General features: G+C 44.8%; 1 protein-coding gene across 1 annotated transcript in view; it reads left to right on the forward strand.

The window, feature by feature from the left end:
- LOC140362641 (nucleolar protein 4-like) overlaps nucleotides 1-22,871 on the forward strand; it is a 244,557-nt gene extending 221,686 nt beyond the window's left edge. Inside the window, exons 7-12 of the mRNA XM_072448783.1 lie at nucleotides 7,281-7,729; nucleotides 15,129-15,338; nucleotides 19,156-19,344; nucleotides 20,883-20,996; nucleotides 21,255-21,465; nucleotides 22,519-22,871. Coding sequence (XP_072304884.1) covers nucleotides 7,281-7,729; nucleotides 15,129-15,338; nucleotides 19,156-19,344; nucleotides 20,883-20,996; nucleotides 21,255-21,465; nucleotides 22,519-22,754 — 1,409 coding nt within the window. The 3' untranslated portion in view covers nucleotides 22,755-22,871. The remainder of the gene's footprint in view (nucleotides 1-7,280; nucleotides 7,730-15,128; nucleotides 15,339-19,155; nucleotides 19,345-20,882; nucleotides 20,997-21,254; nucleotides 21,466-22,518) is intronic.
- The last annotated feature ends 2,448 nt before the right edge of the window (nucleotides 22,872-25,319 follow it).

The following is a 25,319-nucleotide window of genomic DNA, read 5'->3' on the forward strand; positions in this document are numbered from 1 at the left end:
GAGCTTTAGTCAGAGCTTTGGTCAGAGCTTTGGTCAGAGCTTTGGTCAGAGCTTTGGTCAGAGCTTTAGTCAGAGCTTTAGTCAGAGCTTTGGTCAGAGCTTTAGTCAGAGCTTTAGTCAGAGCTTTGGTCAGAGCTTTGGTCAGAGCTTTGGTCAGAGCTTTGGTCAGAGCTACGCCGTGTCTCCTTTCAGTCCTTCAGTCAATGCCTCGGTGACGCCTTTAGTCGACTAAAGCGCTCGTGTTTTTTGAGAAATAAAACCACCTGTGCCGTGGAACATTCCAGGCAAAGCAAAAACATCTCCATGGAAACAAGCAGGTCCCCCTGAAAGTTACACGGTTTACTTTAACTGACCTGCCATATAAAATGTGTAAATGCCCTTGAAGCAAAACGATAGTTATAGAAATGCTTGGTAACAAAGATATGGTCAGGAATGGGCGATATAACGGTTCCAGTATCGTTTTCGACGGCTATTCTACACCAATATTTGTTCCTTCTTATTTTTTTACCAACTAATGCAGACATTTTAATAGAATCACAATTATGCTAAAAAAGAAAAGAAAAGATGACATATAATAATGGCTGATAAATACAACTTTAAAACCTGATAAAACATTGCCGTCCAGGCCAAAACTGACCGAATGCACAGACAATACTTCCATAAAGTCTCTTATCATTATTGAACCGGCCTGAAATTAAGTTTAGAACATTTAAGCACAGGTCAACTTCATTGTTTATTTATTTCACGATTTCTTGACCCGTAGGCTTCATTAAACAGGACAGTTTCAGCGCGAAACGGGGATGAGAGAAGGGAGGACTCGCAGCAAATCGTCAGGATGCGAACCCACAACACTAAATGTAAATGTGCTGCCACCTTAACCACTCGGCCACAGTCACTTCTCGTCTGTAAACAAGTATTGACTGTACCGAGCGTTCATCATCAAGATTGACCTCACGTGAAAGTTCCCTGACACGTTTCCATGCCAGCGCCCGCCCTCCCGTCACACGTCCGGGCGGAGATGCGGGTTGCCAGGTTTGCTGACGCCGCCCGCCCCGTCCCCTTCCCGCCCCCCGGAATGATTGACGGTCAGGATAACACTGCCCGTCCCGCCTCCGTCTCTTTGGGGGACGCCAGGCTCTTAGCTTCTGCACTCCTCCGCCCTGGGACCGTTGGCGATGTAGGTGGATGTCCTTGAGCAGAGAGACCCTTGACCTCTTTTAAAACACACACAAGGAGGTTACCTGTTCTCCGCTGGCTCCCTGGGGTCCTGCTGCAACACCGCACTCTGCCATACATCAATGTGACTTCTGTGCTCAGGGGATAGAGGGACTTAAAGTGGACAGCGCTTCTCACGTGCTGTTTTTTTTTCTTCTTAGGCAATTGTGTTTAGCTTTTGATAGATGGCAATATGATTAGTAAACCTTTTTATATGACTTTTTTGAGCTTTTAACCATTTTATTGCATCTAAAATATACCTTTAGTAAACTAAATCTAAATTGTACCTGAATTATACTTTTTAAACATGATGCCGATCTCTGTTATTCATGCGGTGAAACGTGGCTAAAGCTAGCGGAAACATGAAACCGCTTCCAGTTTCACGTCAACTTTTCTGAACTAATTTATTTCGCCTCTCTCCGCCGCTACACTGCATTTTAATGTTTCTTTATGTAATGCATTGGGTTTGGATGATACTAGATGCATTATGCACTGGGATTATGACATTACATGCATCAATAAACAGGAAACAGCTGATGCTATCGTGTGCTAGCTTTGTTTTTAAGTTAGCGTCGTTGAAAATACGGAGCTTTATCTGAAGCAGCTTCTTTAAAGTTGTTGTTCCTGACTTTTGTTCTTGTAAATGAGCAAATTAATCCCCCCTTTAAGAGTATCCTGTAAAAGCTGCCCTGTGTGACTGTGACCGCTGCACACTGTCTGCAAAAAGTATTTTAGCTCGCGTGAACCTGGAAGTATGAGCCGAACGCAGCACAGTTTCACTTCACCTTCAGAAAAAGCTGTTCCGAAGCCGCTCAGTGAAATAATAATTAATCTTTCGGTTTAGATTGGACAATTGATGAAGAAGAAAAAAGTTTTGCCTTTAGTATTCTGCCTTGAACACTGTCAAAGCGGCTATGCTAAGCTACGCCGCTATGCATATCTCACACAGTGGTGCCGTTGAAAGCGCTCTTTGTGGGTCCGTACACACATGTGCGTCATGGCGGGAGCGTGGCGGTGTCAGGCGTGCCCCTTAAACACTGAACACTAGCGGGACGCGCGATATTGCCCCCGGTTTGACGAGCGGCTGACGGGGAAAGTGTGGAAACTCCGAGCGGAACAAGAGCAGCACTGTCACGAGCCGTAGAGGTTTGACATAGAGCTGAACCGTCTTGGAAACGTTGCTAATCACAATTTGTTTTGTGACAATTTTCATTGGAGTTATTTGATTGTTTAAACCCGTCCAGCAGCATAAACATTTGAGAGGAGACTGGATGCTAAACTGCTAACAGTACCAATTTTGACTTTATTTGGTGTGTTTATGGCAGTTGTACATATACATTATCAGTGTTCTCGCTGGGCTGAGGATGGAGGATGGCAGGCCGTAGGCGGCGCTCACAAAAAGTACTTTATCGCGAAGTATTTTCCGACGCTTTTACAAAATAAAGCGGTGCTTTTAAACGCCGTGTGCCGTAAACGAGCGCCTTAATTTACGCCAGACGGCGCTCGGCGTTCTCTTAATCTTCGCCATATGCCGCTCCTATGTGGAGGAGTGTGATCATATAGGGGCCCCCTGTAGGGGGCACTTTAACTGACAAGGACATCACAATATTTCTTGTTGAGCTTTTATACATGCTTTATTGGCATCTCAACATACGTACATTAAGTACTTCTTTTTGTCTGTGTTTAAGAGCCTCATGGTCCCACCCCCACCCCTGCCATCCTCCCCCATCCCTGCCATCCTCCCCCATCCCTGCCATGCTCCAACCAACCCCCCATACCCCCCTGCCACGGCCCAAGTCCATCTTACTATCACAGGTCAAATTTGAATTGAAATGTACCTAAATGTTCATTTATTTGTCTTTGTCCTTCAAACTGCACTGATGGTGAGTTGAGGTGATGTGTCTTATTGAAGGGAACACGAGGGCTGAAATAAGCAGAGTGAGTTCAGTGAATGGACTTCCTGGATTAACAGCCAATGAAATCACACTGTGCAGCAGAATGTTTGGATGTACAGTTCCAATTCTTTCTTTAATCATTAGTTGGAGCCCTTAGTGGTCAAAGGTCGATACAGATAACGTTAACAACATACCCTTTGTGGTCACCAAACAGGTACAAAAAAGACCACAATGCATTGCTAGAGTAAATGCAGCGGCATGTCTTTGAACTGTGCACCACACGGTTACGCGGTCGGCTGGCGAGGGCTCAAACTGCTGTTTAAATCATCGTCTGTGGTGTAAAGTGGCTTGTTTTAGCTTGACCGGCTGACGTGGCCATAGCGACGTGTCAAAGCTCGATGACGTCAGATCTCTGAAGCCGAGCAGGGACGGGCCTGGGACACTGCCGGAATGCCGGATGCCACAGGGGGGCGCCAGTACACACCGTCGTCGTGTCCTCGGGCAAGACGACCGCCTCGCGTTTACAGCATGTGCAACCTGACAAACAAAAACAACCTGAATAATCCATTGTGTTTTCGCCATGTACGTAAAATCATCATGTATGATCAGTATTAGTCCATAAATACTGCAGTGTATGGGGTCTATGGGGTGTAGAAGCTCGCTCTAGGGTGCATTAGTGTGTTATAAACATAGAGTCAAGTGCCAGGTAACCATGAACACTGCAGGGGGCTTGAATATGAAGAGTTACAGGAACATGTGTGACTCTAAATGCTAAACTTATGACATAATATAGGGCCTTTAAAGCACAACAAATGTCTCCTTTAATATATGTCATCATCATTATTTTCTCACGGCTTTTTGAACCTCGTCGTCGTGCGAACGCATTGGCGGTGGGACCAGATGCACGTGTCTCCCCCTGAAGACGTGACCGCCCCCTGTCCGCCCCTCCCCCCTGCACTTCCCCCTCCATCACAGTCTGAAAGAAGACATTCTGCTCCTCGACTTTCATGAGCTTTTTGCCATTTTATAACATTCTAGCCTTAAAATGAACTTACCAATTCACTTTAATGAGCGTTAGCCATGTTCTAACATTGTTCCATCATGAAAAACACTCCTGGAGTTGTGTTTTGCTTCATCCGTGTTTGTTTCTTCTCTGTGCTCTACAAACAACACAATTCCTGAAGAGGGAACGCCTGCCCCTCACCAGTCTGGACCCCCACATACTCTCACCCCAGACCCCTGCACCCGACCCCTGAATCCGACCCCTGCACTGTCCACGCATGCTACAGTGGGACGGCAGTGGCTTTAAAGTGAAACTGCTGTGTCCTTGGGCAAGGCACTTCCCACACATTGCCCAGTCGGAGGGCAGCTGTGGCTTCAGTACTAGCACAGCGGAAAGTGGCTGCCTCTCTTTACTTTGGCCCCTCCGAGCGTCACCATCACTCCATCCAAGCATCTGTGTGTGTGTGTGTGTGTGTGTGTGTGATGACGAGGGGGTTGCAGAGGTCATGTGATGAAGCCCGAGGTCACGTGATGGGGCGGGGGAGGGGCCCGCGGAGAGTGATTGTCTGGTTTCATACGCAAACAGGAAGTTGTAATCAAACGCACTCCTCTGCCTCAAGAGGGGGAACAATATTCTCTCTCCTCCCTCTCTCTGTCTCTCCCTCTCTCTCCTCCCTCTCTGTCTCTCTCCCTCTCTCTCCTCCCTGTCTCTCTCCCTCTCTCTCCTCCCTCTCTCTCCTCCCTCTCTCTGTCTCTCTCCCTCTCTCTCCTCTCTCTCCCTCTCTCTCCTCCCTCTCCCGCTCTCTTAACAACAGAAATCCGGATGTGATACAGCACAACCCTTAAGCGGTGTGTTCCCTTTCACGCTGGCGTTGGGGGAATCGATTGCATTGATTCATAAATATTTCATTTATGATATTGCCTTATGGCCCTAGTTTTAAAGGCTTGACTTTTGTGGCAGTGACACTGAACTTCATCAATGTGGAACAGCCACGTGTCACTATTCTTCAAACTACTTGAACGTGTTCTCATGTTACTACTATATCACTAGTTTTATTATTAGTTTTATTGATTGATTTATTAACCTTATATATATTAACCAGGTAAGAACCCACTGAGATGGAGACGTGGGCGTGTCATTTTACTACTGCAAAACACGTAAATGCAGGTTCTGAGCTACATGTCGATATTTATTGAGTGAAAATATGGAGAGTTGAAGTATCGGTTCAGAATGGACATCGATACTTGTATACTTCATTCAGTAGCCTTAATAAAGCATGAACAAAGACTGATTTCATTAAGAATGTTTCAGGTTTAATAACTACCTACTTGATTAATACCATAACCCCTTAATGAAGTCGTTACTAAGCCTTAATCATGCTTAATTCATACCTTTGTTCATGCTTTATGAGGGCTAATTACGGTGAAGTTATTAAGTGGTACCAAAAAATAAATAAAAGTCTATTGACCACAGTTTTATTCTGTGCATCATTATTACTCGTTAGCTGTAATCTCCTTTTCTGGAGCTAAAACGTCTGAGACAAAGTATCATTTCAACACGTGCCTTTAATATTGCAATCGTGTACTGTTAATACCTTGAACATACTTTACTTCACATTTGGACACATTGAAATTCCCAGTGCTGTTCCTCGTGACGCACATCTGCACGCCGTCTGACTGAGCCTGGATTAAACAGCCTAAATCAGGCTTTTCACATTAGCATTATTTTACATAATAAGATGAGCAGTCATTATAGTCCTCCCACCTGCAGTCGGCCATTTTCCCCCCAGTCAAGAGGAAGACGCGCTCGCTCACGCACTTTTAGTCCTGATAAACATTATGATGCATTCTCTTTGTGCCGGAGACAAACGGAGCTGAATGAATGAACTTTTGGGAATAAATAAATAGTGTCCTAGAGGTTCTGTGTGTAACTTTTTTTGCACTCTATCTATATTAAAGCTTTGTTTGGAATGTGCCACAGTCATTCAACTTGAATTCATCTTAACATCTATTTAATTTGAGATGTTTGTATTGCTTTGCGCTCCTATAATAGACGTTATGCACCGACATTATTTTATTAGAAAATGTTTGCTCAAATTCACTTTATAAATGGAAACTGAATGTAGTTTCTCCGTTGTTGCTCAGCTAGCTCGTTTGCTAATGACACTGTTGCACGCCGACTCCCTCCGCCCTTCCATTTTAGAGAATATACCATTGCCACTCCCTATTGTGAGCAGGTCGCCTCTCCACGGATCTGGCTCGTAACTTGCTGCTCGTCTCCATGGAGATATTATGCGCTTACTGCCGTACTGTGGAACGGTCCAGGCTAAACGGGTAGCAGACTTTAGCTAGAAAAGTCACATCTTCGCGTCTTTAAACAGTTCGCATGCAGTAGTGTCATGAGGGAAGGGCGCCACCTGCTGGTCACGAGGGAAGGGTGCCAGGGCACAGGGCAAGGACACTTGCCTGAGCGGGGGCCCCTACCATAAAAGATATTATCATCGTGTTTGGAGCATCAGGGGAACATTCATGGCGGAGCATGTGGACATCCTCGGGAGAGCGGCCTGATAACCCAAGAGCCTTTAACATCCAGCACATTCTCACATCGTGTTCCTACTCATTTTGTGCATCACCTGTTGTGCCTTCATGAGCTGGACTTGTCTTTGTTCGAGGGTCAGACCAGGAAGAGAGAGTCGACTCTGGCAGGAAAAGCATTTTGGAGATTCACATTTGACAAGACGCCTTATTTCTCTGCCACGGTTCACAGTATTTTTCCACAACATGGGGTCCACATTTTTCCAGACAAACCTAAACTATGACTTTGCTTTGGTCCGAAAGGTCAAGCGTCTTTGTCTCTCATGAAATAAACAAATGCCGTAAATGTGTTTAAACCAGGCTCTGACGTCGCTCTTGTGTCGGTGCTTTTACTTTGACAAAAACATCTTACATTTTCATGTTTTGTCATATTCTTAACCCAGTTTCTCCATTGGAATCACATTATGTTCCACTTCACATTTAGCGTCCATCGTGGAGTTTAGAGAGCAGCAGGTGGCAGACCCTCCACCAGAAAAGTTTCACACTGCTCCTTTAATCAGCGAGAGGCAGAACACAACATCGCTGTCCATGGTAGCTCCACCTTCTAACCACTTTGCTGTTTCCTCTTTGCAGATGATTCGTCGTCCGAGAGCGGCAGCGGGAACGGCCTGCCCACCCTGACCCCTCCCGCCTCCATCGTCAGGGAAACCGAGGTCGTCAACGGCAACGGGGTCCCGGCCCCGTTGGACTTCAGTGCGCCCATGTCCTCCTCGTCGTCCTGTGAGGAGCAGCAGCAGCCTGTGGCCCCGCCCCCCTCCTCCACCCAGCGCCTGGCCCTGCGCTCCACCCACTTACCCGTGACCGTCTCGGCAGCCGCCGCCGCCCTGCTGGGGGCGCTGCATCCCGCCGCGCCGGAGGAACTGCGCAGGAAGTATCCGCTGGCTGCCAAAGCGGCCCTGGCCTCGCACCCGGCTCTGCCCCTGCCGCTGCCCCACAACGCACACGCCCCCAGCACCGCCCTCAGCCAATCACACGCCGCCGAGCTCAGGCTGGAGCGAGACGCCAGGGACTATGGGGGAAAGGTGAGAGGGACTTATACTTGATAATAATGTGCCTTGATGTTTAAACGTAGCAATGATATGTCGCGTTTACACCCCAAAGACACACATGATGCATTATGTGTTGCATTTGTTTTATTTACCTTAAAACCTGCTCTTGAGTACCTGTACTTCTCCTATACTACTGTTTTAGAAGATAAAATATTCTATTCAATTCAAATTATTTTTGTAATGCCCAAAATCACAAGAGCAGTTGCCTCGAAGGGAAACAATGAAAAACAGATATAATGAAGAGGGAATTACCATGGGGAAACAAACAAAAGCTAGCTTGCCCCGACATGCTAACGTAAGCACACAGTTAAGATGACGCGATACGAGGCAGAAATGCTCAGAGAAGACCATCTCGTAAACAGGATCAACAACCCCAGCTATGGTTTTAATCAGGGAACAATCTTTTAATGTTCATGTATCCACAGCTCATGGGCCTATAATGACAAGTAAAAGACTTAACTGTATTTGGATAAGTCTGGTGAAGATGTTTGGATTTTAAAAACACTGAGGAGTGCTTCCAAGGTGGAACCAGGCAATAGGCTTGCTCATCCTGACGAGGCAGTTTAACTGAATGTGCCTAAAGTGAGCTCCAAAGAAGAAGAGAAAATATGTAGCAAAAAACCGAACAAACAATGTGGAGCAGTTTTTGCATTATAACATTGATCCACAACCTGGAAAGCACAAAATACGGTTCTACAATAGTATATTTTCCATCAAAATATCAAATTGAGAACAGGAGTTTAAACAAGGACGAGATACAATTGTAAAGAAGTTGAACAGACGAAAGACAGACAGAAGGTGTTTGTTGTCTTTATGAAAGGATAAAGGACAAACAGCGTCCTTGGTGAGAGTGCATTAGCCCCAGATAAACTTTTCCTCCTTCAGAAAAGCTCTTTGTATCTGTATCTTTGCATCTTAACATTGTCCTTTCTGCAGCTTTATACTTCTCACACTCAGTCACAGCTCGGCTGTTGTGTTTGGATCAATGTGGTGAAGCAGCTTAAGTGAAAAGTTTCTGCTAATTGTAAAAAGAAAAACAGTTAAATTATAAATAAAACACCTGTACTTTAATAAAGGCAAAATAGACACATGCCCCTCAAATACACCTTGTGACATCATCAGGTGGTATTTGAGGAAATGCTTCTCCTTGAAGTGCATTCACTTTGTCCAACTTCAGTTCTCATTGCAGTTTCCAGAGACTTCAGTGAAACAAACTCACAAAGTCTCAGATCATTTTGAAAATTATTCCAAGCTGTGGGAGCAGCATAAAGGACTGTCTTACATCTATTCAAAGAACACTAACATGGTCCATGTTACTAAACGTGTCCGTGTTACTAAATTAACTTAAATTGATCTGCATTTTGGCTGATTTGAGCACTTTATTAGCTTTTCTTACTTGATTGAGTCGATACTATAAGACACTGCTCATAGTTTTCTAACAGAAAAATATAATATAGAGTCTTTAACATTACAGGACCTGTCAGGACTTGTTCAAACTGCTTGTTCAATCGTGCTTCATCAGAATTCCTGCAGAGACGTTTTTCTTTATTTTTGACTTTCATTTATCCGTACATTTCTCACCCGGGGCCGTACTCTGTTCTTGACCCGGCGACATAGCTCTTTCCCTAAGTGTCTGGGTCATTTGATATTGAACGGCCCTCAGATCCTAATGAGCCTCTCAATTAGACTTTTATTAGACCTGCTGCTTGTTATAACAAAAGCCTATTCAGTGTTTAAACGCAGCGATACAAAGAAAGACACTCGCTCAGGCGGCTCAGGACATTATTCTGTCTCTGTCCTTGACTTTAATTGGATGTGTAGAGCTGAGATTTCGACGGCCTGAAAGTGGGACTGATTTCTCTTCCTGGTTGTTTTTTTTTTACACCGGTGAACATCTAGTGGTGGTGACTTGCAGCAGAGCAGAAGAGTGCGATCAAACTGTGCAGCACACGTCTCCGAGTCGTTTAATCGCTTTGTACCGCCGTCCCACAAACCGCAATAGCCAATTAGTGAATATGAAAAGCCGTTTGCTGTCCGAGGAATCAGTTATCTCAGTTTCAGTTGAAGCTTGCCCCCCCCTAACAGCAGTTCATTTATTTACCTGTTGCTATGGTGATTATAGAATGTTGCCGGAACTACCTACTGTATGCGCTTACACAAAAAGTTAAGGAGAATTTGACTGGAGCTACGGTGGTGGACGCTAGGCGGTTGAAGGTGACCCGGTCTGGGGTAAGATGTGACAGCTTGTCGGTAATGGTAACACTTGAAGGGAGGTGCCTGCCTAGTAAGGTGTTCATTGGGTTCATGTGCCATGACGTTAGGCCATATGTTCCACCGCCCCTGCGTTGCTTTAAGTGCCAGCGCTTTGGGCATATTGCAGCGGTCTGTAGAGGGAGGCAAAGATGTGGTGAATGTGCAGGAGATCACGAGTATGGGAAGTGTGACGTGGGAGCAAAACTGAAGTGCTGTAACTGTGGGGAAGAACATAGCTCTGCCTACGGGGGATGCAGGTTTAGCAAAAGAGCTGCTGAGGTGCATAAAATAAAGGTCTCTCAAGGTATATCCTATGCAGATGCAGTCAAGACAGTTTCAAGTAACGAGTTTAGAGTAAATACAGAGAGATGGGGGTCTGCTTTTGGGGAGTCAGAGTGATCAGAGTGACGAGATGGGGGTGGGGGTGGTCTCCTGTCCTCGCCCAGTCTCGTAGACGCACGGCTACCAAGCGGCGACATCAGTGGAAATATTAAAGCCTATGGAATGAAGCCTAAAGAATAAAGCTGTACGGTGGAAGCACCGAACGTCAAAGAAGGAGAGGAAGATGAAGAAGAGTCTCCCTGGAATAAAGCCGGTTGTTGTTGTTGTTGTTGTTGTTGTTTTATGGCGGTTGGCATCCAATTGTTGCATTACCGCCAGACTTTATTCCTCAGACTTTTCGTAGTCCTCAGACTGTCGTAGTCCGTAAAAGTACTCCTTCCATTGCTTTGGTGTTACAAAGCCCATGAGGTCATGATATGTCTTTGTGACTAGAATAGTTGTTGTTGTTTCAGAGACTGTCCCCGTCCAGTCTCGTAGACGCACGGCTACCAAGCAGCGACATCAGTGGAAATATTAAGCCTAAAGAATAAAGCTGTACGGTGGAAGCACCGAACGTCAAAGAAGGAGAGGAAGATGAAGATGAGTCTCCCTGGAATAAAGCCGGTTGGTCTCTGAAACAACAACAACTATTCTAGTCACAAAGACATATCATGACCTCATGGGCTTTGTAACACCAAAGCAATGGAAGGAGTACTTTTACGGACTACGACAGTCTGAGGACTACGAAAAGTCTGAGGAATAAAGTCTGGCGGTAATGCAACACTTGGATGCCAACCGCCATAAAACAACAACAACAACAACAACAACAACAACAACAACAATTGGATGCCAACCGCCATAAAACGACAACAACAACCGGCTTTATTCCAGGGAGACTCTTCTTCATCTTCCTCTCCTTCTTTGACGTTCGGCGCTTCCACCGTACAGCTTTATTCTTTAGGCTTCATTCTATAGGCTTTAATATTTCCACTGATGTCGCTGCTTGGTAGCCGTGCGTCTACGAGACTGGGCGAGGACAGGAGACCACCCCCACTCCCATCTCGTCACTCTGATCACTCTGACTCTCCAAAAGCAGACCCCCATCACTCCGACTCCCATTTAGCGCCTTTAGCCTGTTTTCTATATCTGCCCAATCAAGCTCCTTTGTTCCAAGGAATCTCCCTGCAGCTTTAGCAATGATCCTGATCCTTTCAGTTCTACTTTGAGTCTGAGCAGCACAGTTTACAACATCCACCATAAAGAGTACAAAATCCTCTCTATCCACAACCAGGGTATTCTCATTAATTCTGGAACCTGCACACTTGGGACCTCCACTCTTGAAACCTTCACACTTCTTGGGAGCCACGCTGGCCTTTCTCATTTCGCCCTGGCTGGGAGCAGCGCTGGCTCCTCTCTCTGTATTTACTCTAAACTCGTTACTTGAAACTTTCTTGACTGCATCTGCATAGGATATACCTTGAGAGACCTTTATTTTATGCACCTCAGCAGCTCTTTTGCTAAACCTGCATCCCCCGTAGGCAGAGCTATGTTCTTCCCCACAGTTACAGCACTTCAGTTTTGCTCCCACGTCACACTTCCCATACTCGTGATCTCCTGCACATTTACCACATCTTTGCCTCCCTCTACAGACCGCTGCAATATGCCCAAAGCGCTGGCACTTAAAGCAACGCAGGGGCGGTGGAACATATGGCCTAACGTCATGGCACATGAACCCAATGAACACCTTACTAGGCAGGCACCTCCCTTCAAGTGTTACCATTACCGACAAGCTGTCACATCTTACCCCAGACCGGGTCACCTTCAACCGCCTAGCGTCCACCACCGTAGCTCCAGTCAAATTCTCCTTAACTTCATCCACAGACGTCGCCGTAGGGACACCTACGATAACTCCTCTGACCGTGTTTCTTTCAGCATCAGACACAAGAATGTCCTTTCCACCCAGACGTTTAGTTCCAATCGCCTTCCGTTGCTGAGCCGCGTCCTTGCACACGACCAGCAGCGAGCCATCTCTAAGGACACTCGCACTCTTGATCACTCCCACAGCTACAGTTAGGCTCTTTGACAATGCCACTGAATTCCACTCCTTAAAGGATGCACTATCTTGTGCAAGCTTTATGATCACCTTACAGTCTCTGCTCTCACCCCGGATATCAATAGCTTCAGCCTCATCCTGCTGCTCATTCCCAGAACCCTCGGACGAGCTAAGGGACTTTTTACGTTTCCGGGCACGTGCAGCCAGAAAAGGCTGCTCCTCCACGCCGTCCAGAACGTCTTCGATCGCCGATCCACTCTCCTCCGCCATCTCCCGTTGGTCTCTGAAACAACAACAACTATTCTAGTCACAAAGACATATCATGACCTCATGGGCTTTGTAACACCAAAGCAATGGAAGGAGTTCTTTTACGGACTACGACAGTCTGAGTACTACGAAAAGTCTGAGGAATAAAGTCTGGCGGTAATGCAACAATTGGATGCCAACCGCCATAAAACAACAACAACAACAACAACAACAAAAATGATGCGCGACAGTTAGCATTAGCATTCTCACTGAACATGGGGTTCGTGGGTTTCAGACACGTGACATATTTGTTGTTCCATGTTCTTCTTCTTCTTCTTCGGTGTTTCATGGCGGTTGGCAGATGCTGTTGGTCACGGAAAACATCGCACAAATCTCAAGAAGACAGAAGTTCCTTTGGCTTTGAACAGTCAAAGCCAAAGGAACTTCTGCCGCAAAAAAATGCACCTTTTCAGTGTGCTGCCAACCGCCATAAAACACAGAAGAAGAAGAACAAGAACAAGAACAACAAGAAGAAGAAGCATTAAAAGTAGAAAAAACACATACTTTAAAAAGAATAAAGTCTAAAGAATGAAATGAATGGCGGTAAATGCATCTTGCTGCCGGCCGTCATTAAAAGTAACGCAACAACTGAAGAAGAAGACAACAAACCTTTGCAGACATTTCCATCTGCTCTTGCTCGTCATATGACAGGTTAGACTACTCAAATGTAGTGAACACAATTATATTTCAAATTTTACTTTTACATTTTGCTTATTTGTCCCCAGTTTTACCATTTTTGTGGTTTAAAAAGTTTAAAATGGTTCCTGGTTGAACATGAGCAGCAGATATAACATAGTGATAATTCCACATCTGTTACCTAGCAACCAGACTGAAAACAAGAGCCAAAATTCATATAAATTACTGTACTTTTCGGGCTATACAGCGCTCCTGAATGAAAGCCGTGTCAACTAAATGTACAATGAAAAACTCAATTGTACATGTACCTGTCAATAAGCCGCAGGTGCCCACGCTGTAATATAAGTTATTTACACATAAATATAGTACACAGTAGAGATACGGTTGTCTTTTGAACCGGGGGTCTGGATTCGCTGCGTTATTGTCATTAAACATAGCGATTTGGAGCTTAAAATACAGAAAACATGATGCGTTAGCTTCCGTTAGCCAATCAAAATCGAGAAATTAGATGCTAAGAACTCGCTTGGACAGCGCCGCCACTGACGTCTTCTTCTACAGTCTGTAAAACGCTTGCACTTCCTGCTAAAGTGCCCTCCGGTGGCCATTAGCCAGTTAAAATCTATAAATGAGATGCATTAGATTTGTATGAGCCGCAGGCTTCAAAGTGTGGGGGAAAGTACGGTACGCAACAGGTTTCATGATTTGACAAACCGTAATATCACACCCTTATTTTGTTGAATGACTCTTCAAACTGTCAGAAAATGATATCAGTTCAGTGTAAATTGTCTTGTGCATGTCGCATATTGATGACATCACAGAGGGATGTAACCATGTGTAGCTATTAAAAGAATATGACTGTATCTTTCACAATAAAGCTGAAACCCAAGAGCTTGAACATCGAACAGAAGGTTTAAATCTTAAAAAACACGTCCTATAAAACAAAACATCACCGTCAATATAATAATGTATTGAAATGATTTTTTCAAACCCCTTAAAAGCATTGCATAACATTTCTGGCTGGGTGTCGGCCAACTTGCTTGTCTCCATGGAGATATTATTGCTTTTTCTGGACTGTTCCAAGTTGGTCTGAAAGGTTCCAAGTTAACTCATCTGCCTTGCATTTGTAAAGCAGTTTTATTTCAATCAATAAATCAAAATGTGTCCTCCAGAACACGTCTGTGCACTTTTTAAAATGATAAATCAGAACAAACTAAACAGAACAAGACAAAGAGCACATGACAGAACAAAGTCAGTCTGGCTGTGTTTGTTCTAAACGTTATTTCAGTCCAGTCCTCATCATCCATCTCCTTGGCTCTTTTTTATATTGTTGGTGCAACAGATTTCCATCTATCGATTCCATTGTTGGAGTTTTACCAAATCAAATGGAACGTGGCGGTGGAAGATGATCTGCAGAATAGTCTTTGAATAACGTGCACTTTGACGGTTTTATAAAATACCGTGATACATTTTTTTTCTCAGAATTCTTTCCAAATATGAGATTTTGAGGTCCTCCATTGTGATGTGGGTGACTGGAGCCTATCCCAGTGACTTTGGGCCTTAGGCGGGATTCTTCAGTTTGGCCCTCAGAGGCGACTGTTGTTGTGATTTTGGGCCTTACAAAAATAAATTGATTTGATTTGATTTGATTCAGCAGTTACAATACAATTTCCTTCTTTTTCCCCATTCTCAGGTTTAAAATACCAAATTGAATTGTCAGTAATACATTTAGTTTTGAGAGGAATCCCCTGGAGAGTTCTGCTTGATATGCTTGAACTCACGTGTTGTACGTTTGTTTGTGCGTAGTCTCCTCAGTACAGCTCGGGCGGCAGCTACGACAACGTGAACAGTGTGGGCAGCGTGAAGATGGACCTATCAGCCGAGGACCTGACGATGGGCCGCCACGGCAACCAGGCCACGCCGGACGACGATGACGACGACCACGACGACCACGACGACACGGACAAGATGAACGACGCCGAGGGAGTGGACCCCGAGAGACTCAAGGCCTTCAACGTGAGTGCGAGAGGTTTCAGCGGCGGCTCCGGAACAAACTGACCTCAGGTGTCGTTTCACCCGCAGACTTTAGGACTTATATTGTTATATTGTGACAAACATATTAGGGTCAATAGTTATCCACGAATGCTGATGTTAGCTGTGGGCTAAATGCTACTGCAACGCTAGCGCCGCCTATAGATCTAATGCCAGGGCAGCAACCTCCATTAAGACTCTGATGTGACTTATTTTGAATAAGTTGTGATTAGAATAGACAGATCTGTCATCTTTCTATTACAGAGAGCGTTTTCCCCCACATCATGACCTTTAACATGACGTGCTGTATGTGACGGGGACAGAGACGAGGGTTAAGCTTCCTGAAATCACTTTTCTTCATTTACTTCATGGAAACATTGGCTTTAACTTTGTTCTTGAAAATGAACAACTTATTCAGACACTGAGACAGATACATACCACATATGTCTAAATCACCCTTTATCTTTATGGGCTTCTCTATTTCTTTTTATTCAGCCGTTTTGCTCCTTGCTCTATTTCTACTTGTTCTGTTTGTTTTTTTGTTCTATAAAAATAAGAAAAAAGACACGAAGGAACAAACAAGACAACCACCACTAAACATCTAAAACCCACAGCAAAAATAGCGAGGCTGTATGCAGAATAAAACCACCACTAACGGGAACAAGCGGTAGAAAAGGAATGAAAGAATGAAAGCAGAGAACATTGTGTGAGCTCCTCCTCCTGCGACGCTCTGTTCAGATCCCTAAAGCAGAACCACTGGAAACGTGGACCTGTCACTATTATTGATCCCGGTCCATTCACACTGAGGAACGTGAGCTAACTCTGGCATTCTTCACTTAAACGAGCGTCCAAAACGGACCAGAGGGGGCAGTGTGTCTCCACGACGACACGGCTAACGCTAATGCTAATGCTAAAGCTAATGCTAAGTCTGATCTGATTGAGGGGGCTGCGGGCCAAGTGTCTGTTTGTTCTGTATAGAAAGAGGAAAGAAAGATAAAGACGGGTTTAAACTTGGACTCAATTGGAACAAATCCAGCACTAAACCAGGAGTAAACCAGCACTAAACCAGGAGTAAAGCAGGAGTAAACCAGCACTAAACCAGGAGTAAAGCAGGAGTAAACCAGCACTAAACCAGGAGTAAAGCAGGAGTAAACCAGCACTAAACCAGGAGTAAAGCAGGAGTAAACCAGCACTAAACCAGGAGTAAAGCAGGAGTAAACCAGCACTAAACCACGAGTAAACCAGTCTCTAAACCAGGAGTAAACCAGCACTAAACCAGGAGTAAAGCAGTCTCTAAACCAGGAGTAAAGCAGTCTCTAAACCAGGAGTAAACCAGCACTAAACCAGGAGTAAACCAGGAGTAAACCAGTCTCTAAACCAGGAGTAAACCAGCACTAAACCAGGAGTAAAGCAGTCTCTAAACCAGCACTAAATTAGGAATAAACGAGGTCTCAATCAGGAGTAAAAGCAGTCTCTAAACCAGGAGTAAACCAAGAGTAAACCAGCACTTAACCAGGAGTAAAGCAGTCTCTAAACCAGGAGTAAAGCAGCACTAAACCACACAATTCCAAAGCAACGCGCCTTATTAAGATGAATATGAATCAATATCTCATTTATAATCCTTTACGTGTCCAGACTGGTTTTATTTCAAGGTTACAGGCTTGGATGAGAGAGGAAGAATACTGCGTCTTTGGGATAGTCGCAGGCAAATGTGGCCGATTATGTGACAAAATGTGAACCAAATCTGCCTTTTTAGTCGACGTTCTGCTGTCGAAGAAGCTGGAGCTGCACACGAGCGAGACGGGCCAGGGAAACATCATTTAGCTCCAACTATTTCTGTTTTAAGGCGAGACGCAACATGCAATCCCCCGGAGTATAAGTCGCACCAGCCAAAAATGCATAATAGTGAAGAAAAAAACATACATAAGTGGCACTTGAGTATAAGTTGCATTTTTTGGGGGAAATTGGTTTGATAAAATCCAAGACCAAGAACAGACATTTCATCTTGAAATGCAGTTTAAAATAATAACAGATTAGAGAACATGGTGAATAGGTGTACGTATGCTAACGCTAACGCCTTCAGCTACATGACGTATGCTAAAGCTAACACCTTCAGCTACATGACGTATGCTAACGCTAACGCCTTCAGCTACATGACGTATGCTAACGCTAACACCTTCAGCTACATGACGTATGCTAACGCTAACGCCTTCAGCTACATGACGTATGCTAACGCTAACACCTTCAGCTGCATGAGGCACAGACAGAACTGTGATAAGTGTCTGCAGTGTTGGGAAAGTTCACTTTCTACATGAACTAGTTCAGTTCATAGTTCATAATTCAAGATTTTGAACTAAGTTCACAGCTCCAAAAAATGAACTAGTTCAGTTCTTTTTTTCAATATTATGCAATAATTTTTCTAAATTATTTCCACAGCCCAAATACAACCACAGGCAGCAATTATTTTATTAGTTTAATGCTGAAAATATGTGCCAGATTTCATCTTCATATCCAATTTTTAATCCTTACACAACCAGGATTTACATTCACATTGAAGGGACAGACTTCCCTCATGTGTTGCTGTCCATTCAGCACCACACTAGCAGCAGTTGCAGCTTTCAACCCCACATTATATTCTCAAAAACATGAGGGAAAACTTGCTGGGCAAAGTTTGCACAGAAATGTTAGATTGTTCCCATTCTCACCGACCTTATCATAAAACTCACGTAACTTGTCGTAGCAGGCGACTCTTTGCTGCTCTGTTGACAACACGTTGCTGTTGCGTCAATGCTGCTTTGTTTTGTTCAACTTTCGTTCAATGAACGGTGTGTCTGGTATGTTAACGTAACATATTAACAGTTATTCAGATAACTATAGCATAAAGAACATGCTAACACGTTTAGCAAAGCATCAGTTTTACCCCAAATCACTAAATCCATTGAATTCTTCTTCCTCTGTGTCACTTCTAAACAACTCCACAAACTCCAGAGGTAGAGGAATCCACTTGTTACTTCTAACACAGACATAAAGATCAGCATGAACTATGACACTTCTCAGAGATCTAAATCGGAACTAAAACCGTGTCTTCACACGTTCAGTTGGGCGTTTATTGTCGTTATTGCACCTTTGAATACGTTCAGCACTTTTGCAGAGGGAAACTAGTTTAAATGTGCCGTTTACATTGTATAAATCTTTACCTCACCTAAAGTCGCACCGACACACACCAACCTCTACAATCTTGTACTGTCTAATCCTAATTCTGATTTATCTGCTAAAATAAATCAAACACAAAATATCCAAAATCCCCTCTTCATATTTCTAATCAACAAAACACATTTAAACATTACTCCATCCATTTTTCAGATTAATATGTCCCAAATGTGTGCCTTTTTAAAGCTTTAATTTTATATGAAAACACGACGTGATGATTGATTTAATATATTCTTACCTCTATGTGCGCAAAGTTTCAAATTGGATATTTTTAAATGTAAGATTTGTTCCTACTCGCCTGCAGTGTCGCGCCTTTAAATGAAAACTACATTAGAATGTGGCGCAGTGGGAAAGAGATCTCCTTGGATACACTTGGTTTGCCACATTTTAGGCCTAAATTAGTAGGGGTTCTTATTTATTCAGATTTTCTAGTTCAGAAAGTACAATAAAAATAGGAAAACGCACTAAACAGGCACAAATTTGAACAAAGAATAAGAATTTATAATTTTTTTTAACTCAATTTCAACCAAAACGTCAGACAGAACCCCATAACTCCATTGAGAACATCCCGTGTGTGCGCTGTGCTCCTCAGATGTTCGTGCGCCTCTTCGTGGACGAGAACCTGGATCGCATGGTGCCCATCTCCAAGCAGCCCAAGGAGAAGATCCAGGCCATCATCGAGTCGTGCTCCCGACAGTTCCCCGAGTTCCAGGAGAGGGCGCGCAAACGCATCCGCACCTACCTCAAGTCCTGCCGCCGCATGAAGAAGAACGGCATGGAGGTACGGCCAAGTCACGTGGTCTTTCAGTGCCTGTAAATGACACACATCACCCACAGGGGGCGCTTTCAACAGAGTGACCTGGACACGCCCCCTGGAAAAGGCTCCCGTTAATGCTGGCTCCGGGGGTAAAATACGGCCCTAGATATCTACTTGTACCTCTGTAAATATCTGAAGTATAGGTACATGATACTTTTCCCAACACGCCCTGCCATCTGCTAAACCATACATCGAATTATATAGCCAATAACGATGTGCGCAAATAGCGGCGTGCGGCGTAACCACGGAGACAGCACGCGTCAGTTATTTCAGTTTGGTCTAACGAGGCCGGTCAGAGTAACAGCGTTTAATACAAGCAGCAGTGAAGCCGGCGTGGAGGTATTGACAAGTGCACCAGCCACTTCCTGTAAACACCACACACATGTAAAGTGAGAGGAAATGTGATTTTATTTTACTGCAACACTGTCCAAACACGTCTGTAAAATCTACAATGATCACAGATAAAATAATAATAATAATAATGATAAAAACATGCTTGGCCTATGTGTGCAGATATTTTACCAATGAATAAAAACTGAATAAAATGTCAAGCTTGTTAGTATTACTATTATGAATTATTGGTTTCATTGTCACGTTATTGTCATTTCATTGTATTTTTTTAAAGAGTAAATTGACTATAAAGATTGCTCTACAATCAAATGTAAAGACATATAATATGTATATACAGTACATGCGTGTATGTATGTATATATATACATAATGTGCGTGTGAGGTTTAATTTCCTGTAAATCAGGCATGTCCAAACTACGGCCCGGGGGCCAAATGTGGCCCTCAGACCGATTTTGTTGACCTTCCTGCTAAGTCGGTCCAAACAACAAAAAGTAGTAATTTTTACTGTAAAATTGGAAAAATTCAAGCATTTTGATGTTATACTAACCTGATATTCATGTTCCAAGTCTTATCAAAGGGGTGGAGGCTCAGACTATGTCAAAAGCAAAATTTCAAACGAATCACTTCCTCATTGCAGGTTGTCTGTGGCCCTCTGATTTGTATAAGTTTCAAAATGTGGCCCTCAGTGAACAAAGTTTGGACCCGGCTGTAAATGTATGTGAATGGCGTTGCTGCCCTCTAGTGGTTCAACTCAATACTTCATATTGCTCAAGATCCCGCAGCAAATAGATATTTTGTATAACGTTATTTTGCTTCTGTAGCTTTGGTACAAACTACACCAACAGTAGTTTTCAGGTACTTTTTATTCAACAATAACAAACATAGATCATTATATTTAGTCACAGAAACATTGACATCCTGTTCAAAACTGCAGAACAGATAAGCCCCGCCTCTTCACAGTGACATGTTTTCTGGTATAAAAGTGGCCACGTGACATTGTATCGCTCAGAGTCGGACCACTCGAACCTGCAGGAATCACACGACAACTGAGCCAACTCATGAAAATGCTGCACAATATCGATCCCTTTTAATGCTGGGGAAGAACTGACTTGTCTTGCATTGCTGTGTTTCTGAGCTGTGTTCTCCTGCAGACGCGGCCCACCCCTCCACACCTGACCTCGGCCATGGCAGAGAACATCCTGGCCGCCGCCTGCGAGAGCGAGTCCCGCAACGCCGCCAAGAGGATGCGCCTGGAAACATATCACGTCAGTAACACCAGCAGGAAGGATTATAAATTGACTTTATAAACGTGTATGGATTATATCATGTGTTTAACAGCATCAACATCAGGACGTGTTTAAAAGCGTCTTCTGTTTGCTTTGACTTTTAAAGGAGTTCATTCTGTTTCTGGTAGAATAATCTAATTGTGTCTCGATGTGAACCCGACTCGACTTTCCAAACATGTTGAGTTAGTTCTTTTGGTCGTGTTTTAAAGAGCGTCTGACCCTTGTCTCCCGTTGCAGGACGATCTCTCCCTGGAGAAGCCATCTGCCGTGGGGCTGAGAGAGCCTGCCTCGCTGGCCCACTCGGCCTACTCTCTGGCCGCCTCTGCCTTCTCGTCCCAGGACAGCCAGCTCTACATCAACGGGGCCGGGCTGAGCTACGGGTACCGCACCTTCCCCGCCATGGGCGCCATGACGCACCCAGTGTCACTCACCACTGCTCAGACCAACGGTGAGGAGACCAGGGTGCTGGTGCATGAACGGAAACACATCTCGTCACAAGTGATTCTGTCCATCAAAAGAACGCTTCAAGACTCTAATCACTGCCCACATTCTGCACAAATATTAGAGAATAAGCTGAAGCCAAAGCGTTTACACCTGAAACTTACATGTGCATTACAATCTGTTTCAATCAAAATTAATGTGTCTCATCGTTTTCATTAAAATATTTACTTCAACACCAACATCGATGTTTAAAAAGAGTGTGCAAACACGTGACACACGGCCTGAAGAAGGAGCAGGTTTCGACCCGCAGATCAGCAGCTTGAACAGCTTCTTAATCAATTCCATTTTCAATATTGACCTTTATTTAAACCATAATCGTCCCACTGACATTTGGAATCTCCTGCTCGAGATATGAGCCGATGAACTCATGTTAGTGATACTGTTTAAATGACTTAAATGACTGATATTATATTGTATAGAGCGGTACATAGAAGAGACTCAACAGCCTCTTCACCAGAGGCTTTATCAGCACAGAAGACACTGGAGTTCAGGACCACAGAGCGTCGTGCATCTTAAAGCCTCTAACTGCTCTACTGAAGACAGTGAGGAGAAGAATCTAATCTGATCTTTGTTAAAAAAAGAAAAAACATCTTTCTTTATTGACACGGGGGGTTAAGATTGAACCTTCTTGTTGTTTATAATGGAACTTGAATCCCTGGAGAGGTCGACACCCAGAGAATTCAGATGCTAACCAGTTACACAGTGAGGAGAGAGAGTGAGAGTCAGGGACAATAGGAGGCTGATGGCCCATTAAAGGACTGAGGTTTAGTTTCCGGTGAAACCAATAACACCTTTTCATCAGGAGGTCCCGCCCGGTGGGCAGGGCCTACTCAGAGTAGGATAAATATCTGAGTTCCCAGTCTGGAGTTGCAGATTGAGAATGACTCTTGGATGAGAGTCGAAACGTTGAGAGTCCAGATGATGTAACTGAATGTGTCACATGACCCCTGAGTAATGTAACTTAGTAACTAGTAACGACTCCATTCTCCCTCCTCTGCAGGACCCACTGACCTCAGCATGAAGTCCCTGTCCTCCACCCTGACCAACGCCCACGCTGCCAACAGCCTCATGGGGCGGGGCGGCGGCGGCGCAGCAGGAGGAGGCGGGGCATCCACCCAGCTCAGCCAACCGGAGATCACGGCCGTGCGTCAGCTGATCGCCGGATACCGGGAGTCGGCCGCGTTCCTGCTGCGCTCTGCCGACGAGCTGGAAAATCTCATCCTCCAACAGAACTGAAGACTCTCCTCAGCGTTTGGGAAACATCCGTCTTGTGTTTTGTCTCTTTCCTCCTCAGAACTGAAAAGACGCTTTTCCACCGGGACCAAGAAGGAGCCAATCATTCCTAATCAACAAAAGAAGATTCCTTGATTGAACGTGTGTGACTTCTGTCTCCTCTCGCCTCACAATCAAAGCTGCGCTGGTTTAACGAAGCGCAGGGAGGCGGCGCCGAGGAGCCCGCGTCCAGGAGCCTGCGCCCAGGAGCCTGCAATGAGGAGCCTGCCTTTTAAAACTCTGAACAAAAACCTAATCAAAAATGTTTCAAACTCAGCCACTGTGGAGGGCCTTGACTGACCAAGGCCCTGACCAACACTCTTGACCAATGCCCTGTCCAACGCCCTGACCAACACCCTGACCAACATCCTGACCAACGCCCTGTCCAACGCCCTGACCAACATCCTGACCAACGCCCTGTCCAACGCCCTGACCAACGCCCTGTCCAACGCCCTGTCCAACGCCCTGACCAACGCCCTGACCAACGCCCTGTCCAACACCCTGACCAACATCCTGACCAACGCCCTGTCCAACGCCCTGACCAACGCCCTGACCAACGCCCTGTCCAACACCCTGACCAACATCCTGACCAACGCCCTGTCCAACGCCCTGTCCAACGCCCTGACCAACGCCCTGACCAACGCCCTGTCCAACACCCTGACCAACATCCTGACCAACGCCCTGTCCAACGCCCTGACCAACGCCCTGACCAACATCCTGACCAACGCCCTGTCCAACGCCCTGACCAACGCCCTGTCCAACACCCTGACCAACATCCTGACCAACGCCCTGTCCAACGCCCTGACCAACGCCCTGACCAACGCCCTGTCCAACACCCTGACCAACATCCTGACCAACGCCCTGTCCAACGCCCTGACCAACGCCCTGACCAACGCCCTGTCCAACGCCCTGTCCAACACCCTGACCAACATCCTGACCAACGCCCTGTCCAACGCCCTGACCAACGCCCTGACCAACGCCCTGTCCAACGCCCTGACCAACATCCTGACCAACACCCTGTCCAACGCCCTGACCAACGCCCTGTCCAAGGCCCTGTCCAACGCCCTGACCAACACCCTGTCCAAGGCCCTGACCAACACCCTGTCCAAGGCCCTGTCCAACGCCGTCCTGTGATTCTCTCAATTAACACAAAAAAAACAAACAAAAGACTCCCTGATGCATTTTGAGTGATTTAATTTGGGAGTTTTTCTATCTTTTCCCTCAAGTGACTGAAGAAACAAAGACTTCTTACAAAACAAATGGGTTTAAAGATTTCTTTTTTTCCTGAAGATAAAAAGGATGTTTGGTTGTGCTCGCTTGTACATAAGCTGTGTGTCAATAGCACTTTTCCTATCACCAACTCCTCCCTCCTAAAGCTAACCCAGGGAGCTACTAATTATTACTTAAAGCTCCCATATTGTGCTAAACCTGCTTTATTTTTCTTTCTAATCTTGCGTTTTCCTATGTCTAAAATCTCCTTTGAGCTGCTTCTGTTTCGTTCGCGTTTCAGTTTTTCTGTACGTGGCTGAAAACGTGAACGCTAAACGTGCTAACCCTCGCGTCTGTTAGCCGAACGTGCTAGCTAGCGCTCCGTCTGAAGTCCGTACGCTCTCACCAAACCCATTTCACGGCTAAAGCTGACGTCGCAGCATGTAACTAACCGGGATGCTTTTCAGGTTTGAGTTTTCTAATGGTAAAAACCACTTGGCGCTCCCCTTTGTCGTCAGCAGAGGGCGCAGGAAGTAGTCGAGCCGTCTTCTATGCACCAAAATCAGGGTTGAATTTTTTGAATCAGTTTTCTTCCCGTCTGCATACATTTTAATGTGAAATATCAACATTAATGTGTCTGGAAGTTTTTTGTTTTGTTTGTTTTTTTCCGAAATGGACAAAAAAAAAGCATAATATGGGAACTTTAACTTGGCTTACTTATGCATCGAAAACTACCAGGAAATACCTCAGATGAAACCTGCCAATATCATTTTTAGTGATTTTTTAAAAAAGGCTTGCTTATGAAGCCTTTGAGGGTTTTGCAGGAAAAGTGGGAGGGAACGAATCAAAATTTGCGCGAGATTTTTTAAGTTTTTTTTTTTTACTTTTGCGTGTTTGCTGTATATATTTACCAATTGGAAAATTTCTCAGTGACAAAAAATGTACCTCCCGTTTGGAATTTTTCAGCCAACAAAACCTCAGCTACGTTCTCCGCCTCTTCTACCATTGGACCTATACTTTACGTGGACCTAAAGCCCCGCCTCTTTTCTAAAAAACAAAAAGGGGGCGGGGCCTCTGCGCTCAAGTCTTAACTGTGTTTCGTCTGTTGAACTAAAAAAAAGAAAAAGAAAAAATGGCCATTACTTGTCGTTCTTATTGCTCTACTCTGATTATAATGTCGAACTCTTCATGCTGCTGCTGCTATTTTAAATGTTTTTTTGTGGTTGTTTTTTTGGGGAAACTCCTGGACCTTTCTGCCATACACAACGTCAACCTCAAACGGGACGGTGAAAATGTGTCCCGCGTCAGACATAGCCAAAA

The sequence above is a fragment of the Eucyclogobius newberryi genome, unplaced genomic scaffold, assembly GCF_026437365.1.
Source record: "Eucyclogobius newberryi isolate DKJ021-1_F unplaced genomic scaffold, fEucNew1.0.hap1 SCAF_17, whole genome shotgun sequence".
In the NCBI taxonomy this organism is placed as follows: Eukaryota; Metazoa; Chordata; class Actinopteri; order Gobiiformes; family Gobiidae; genus Eucyclogobius; species Eucyclogobius newberryi.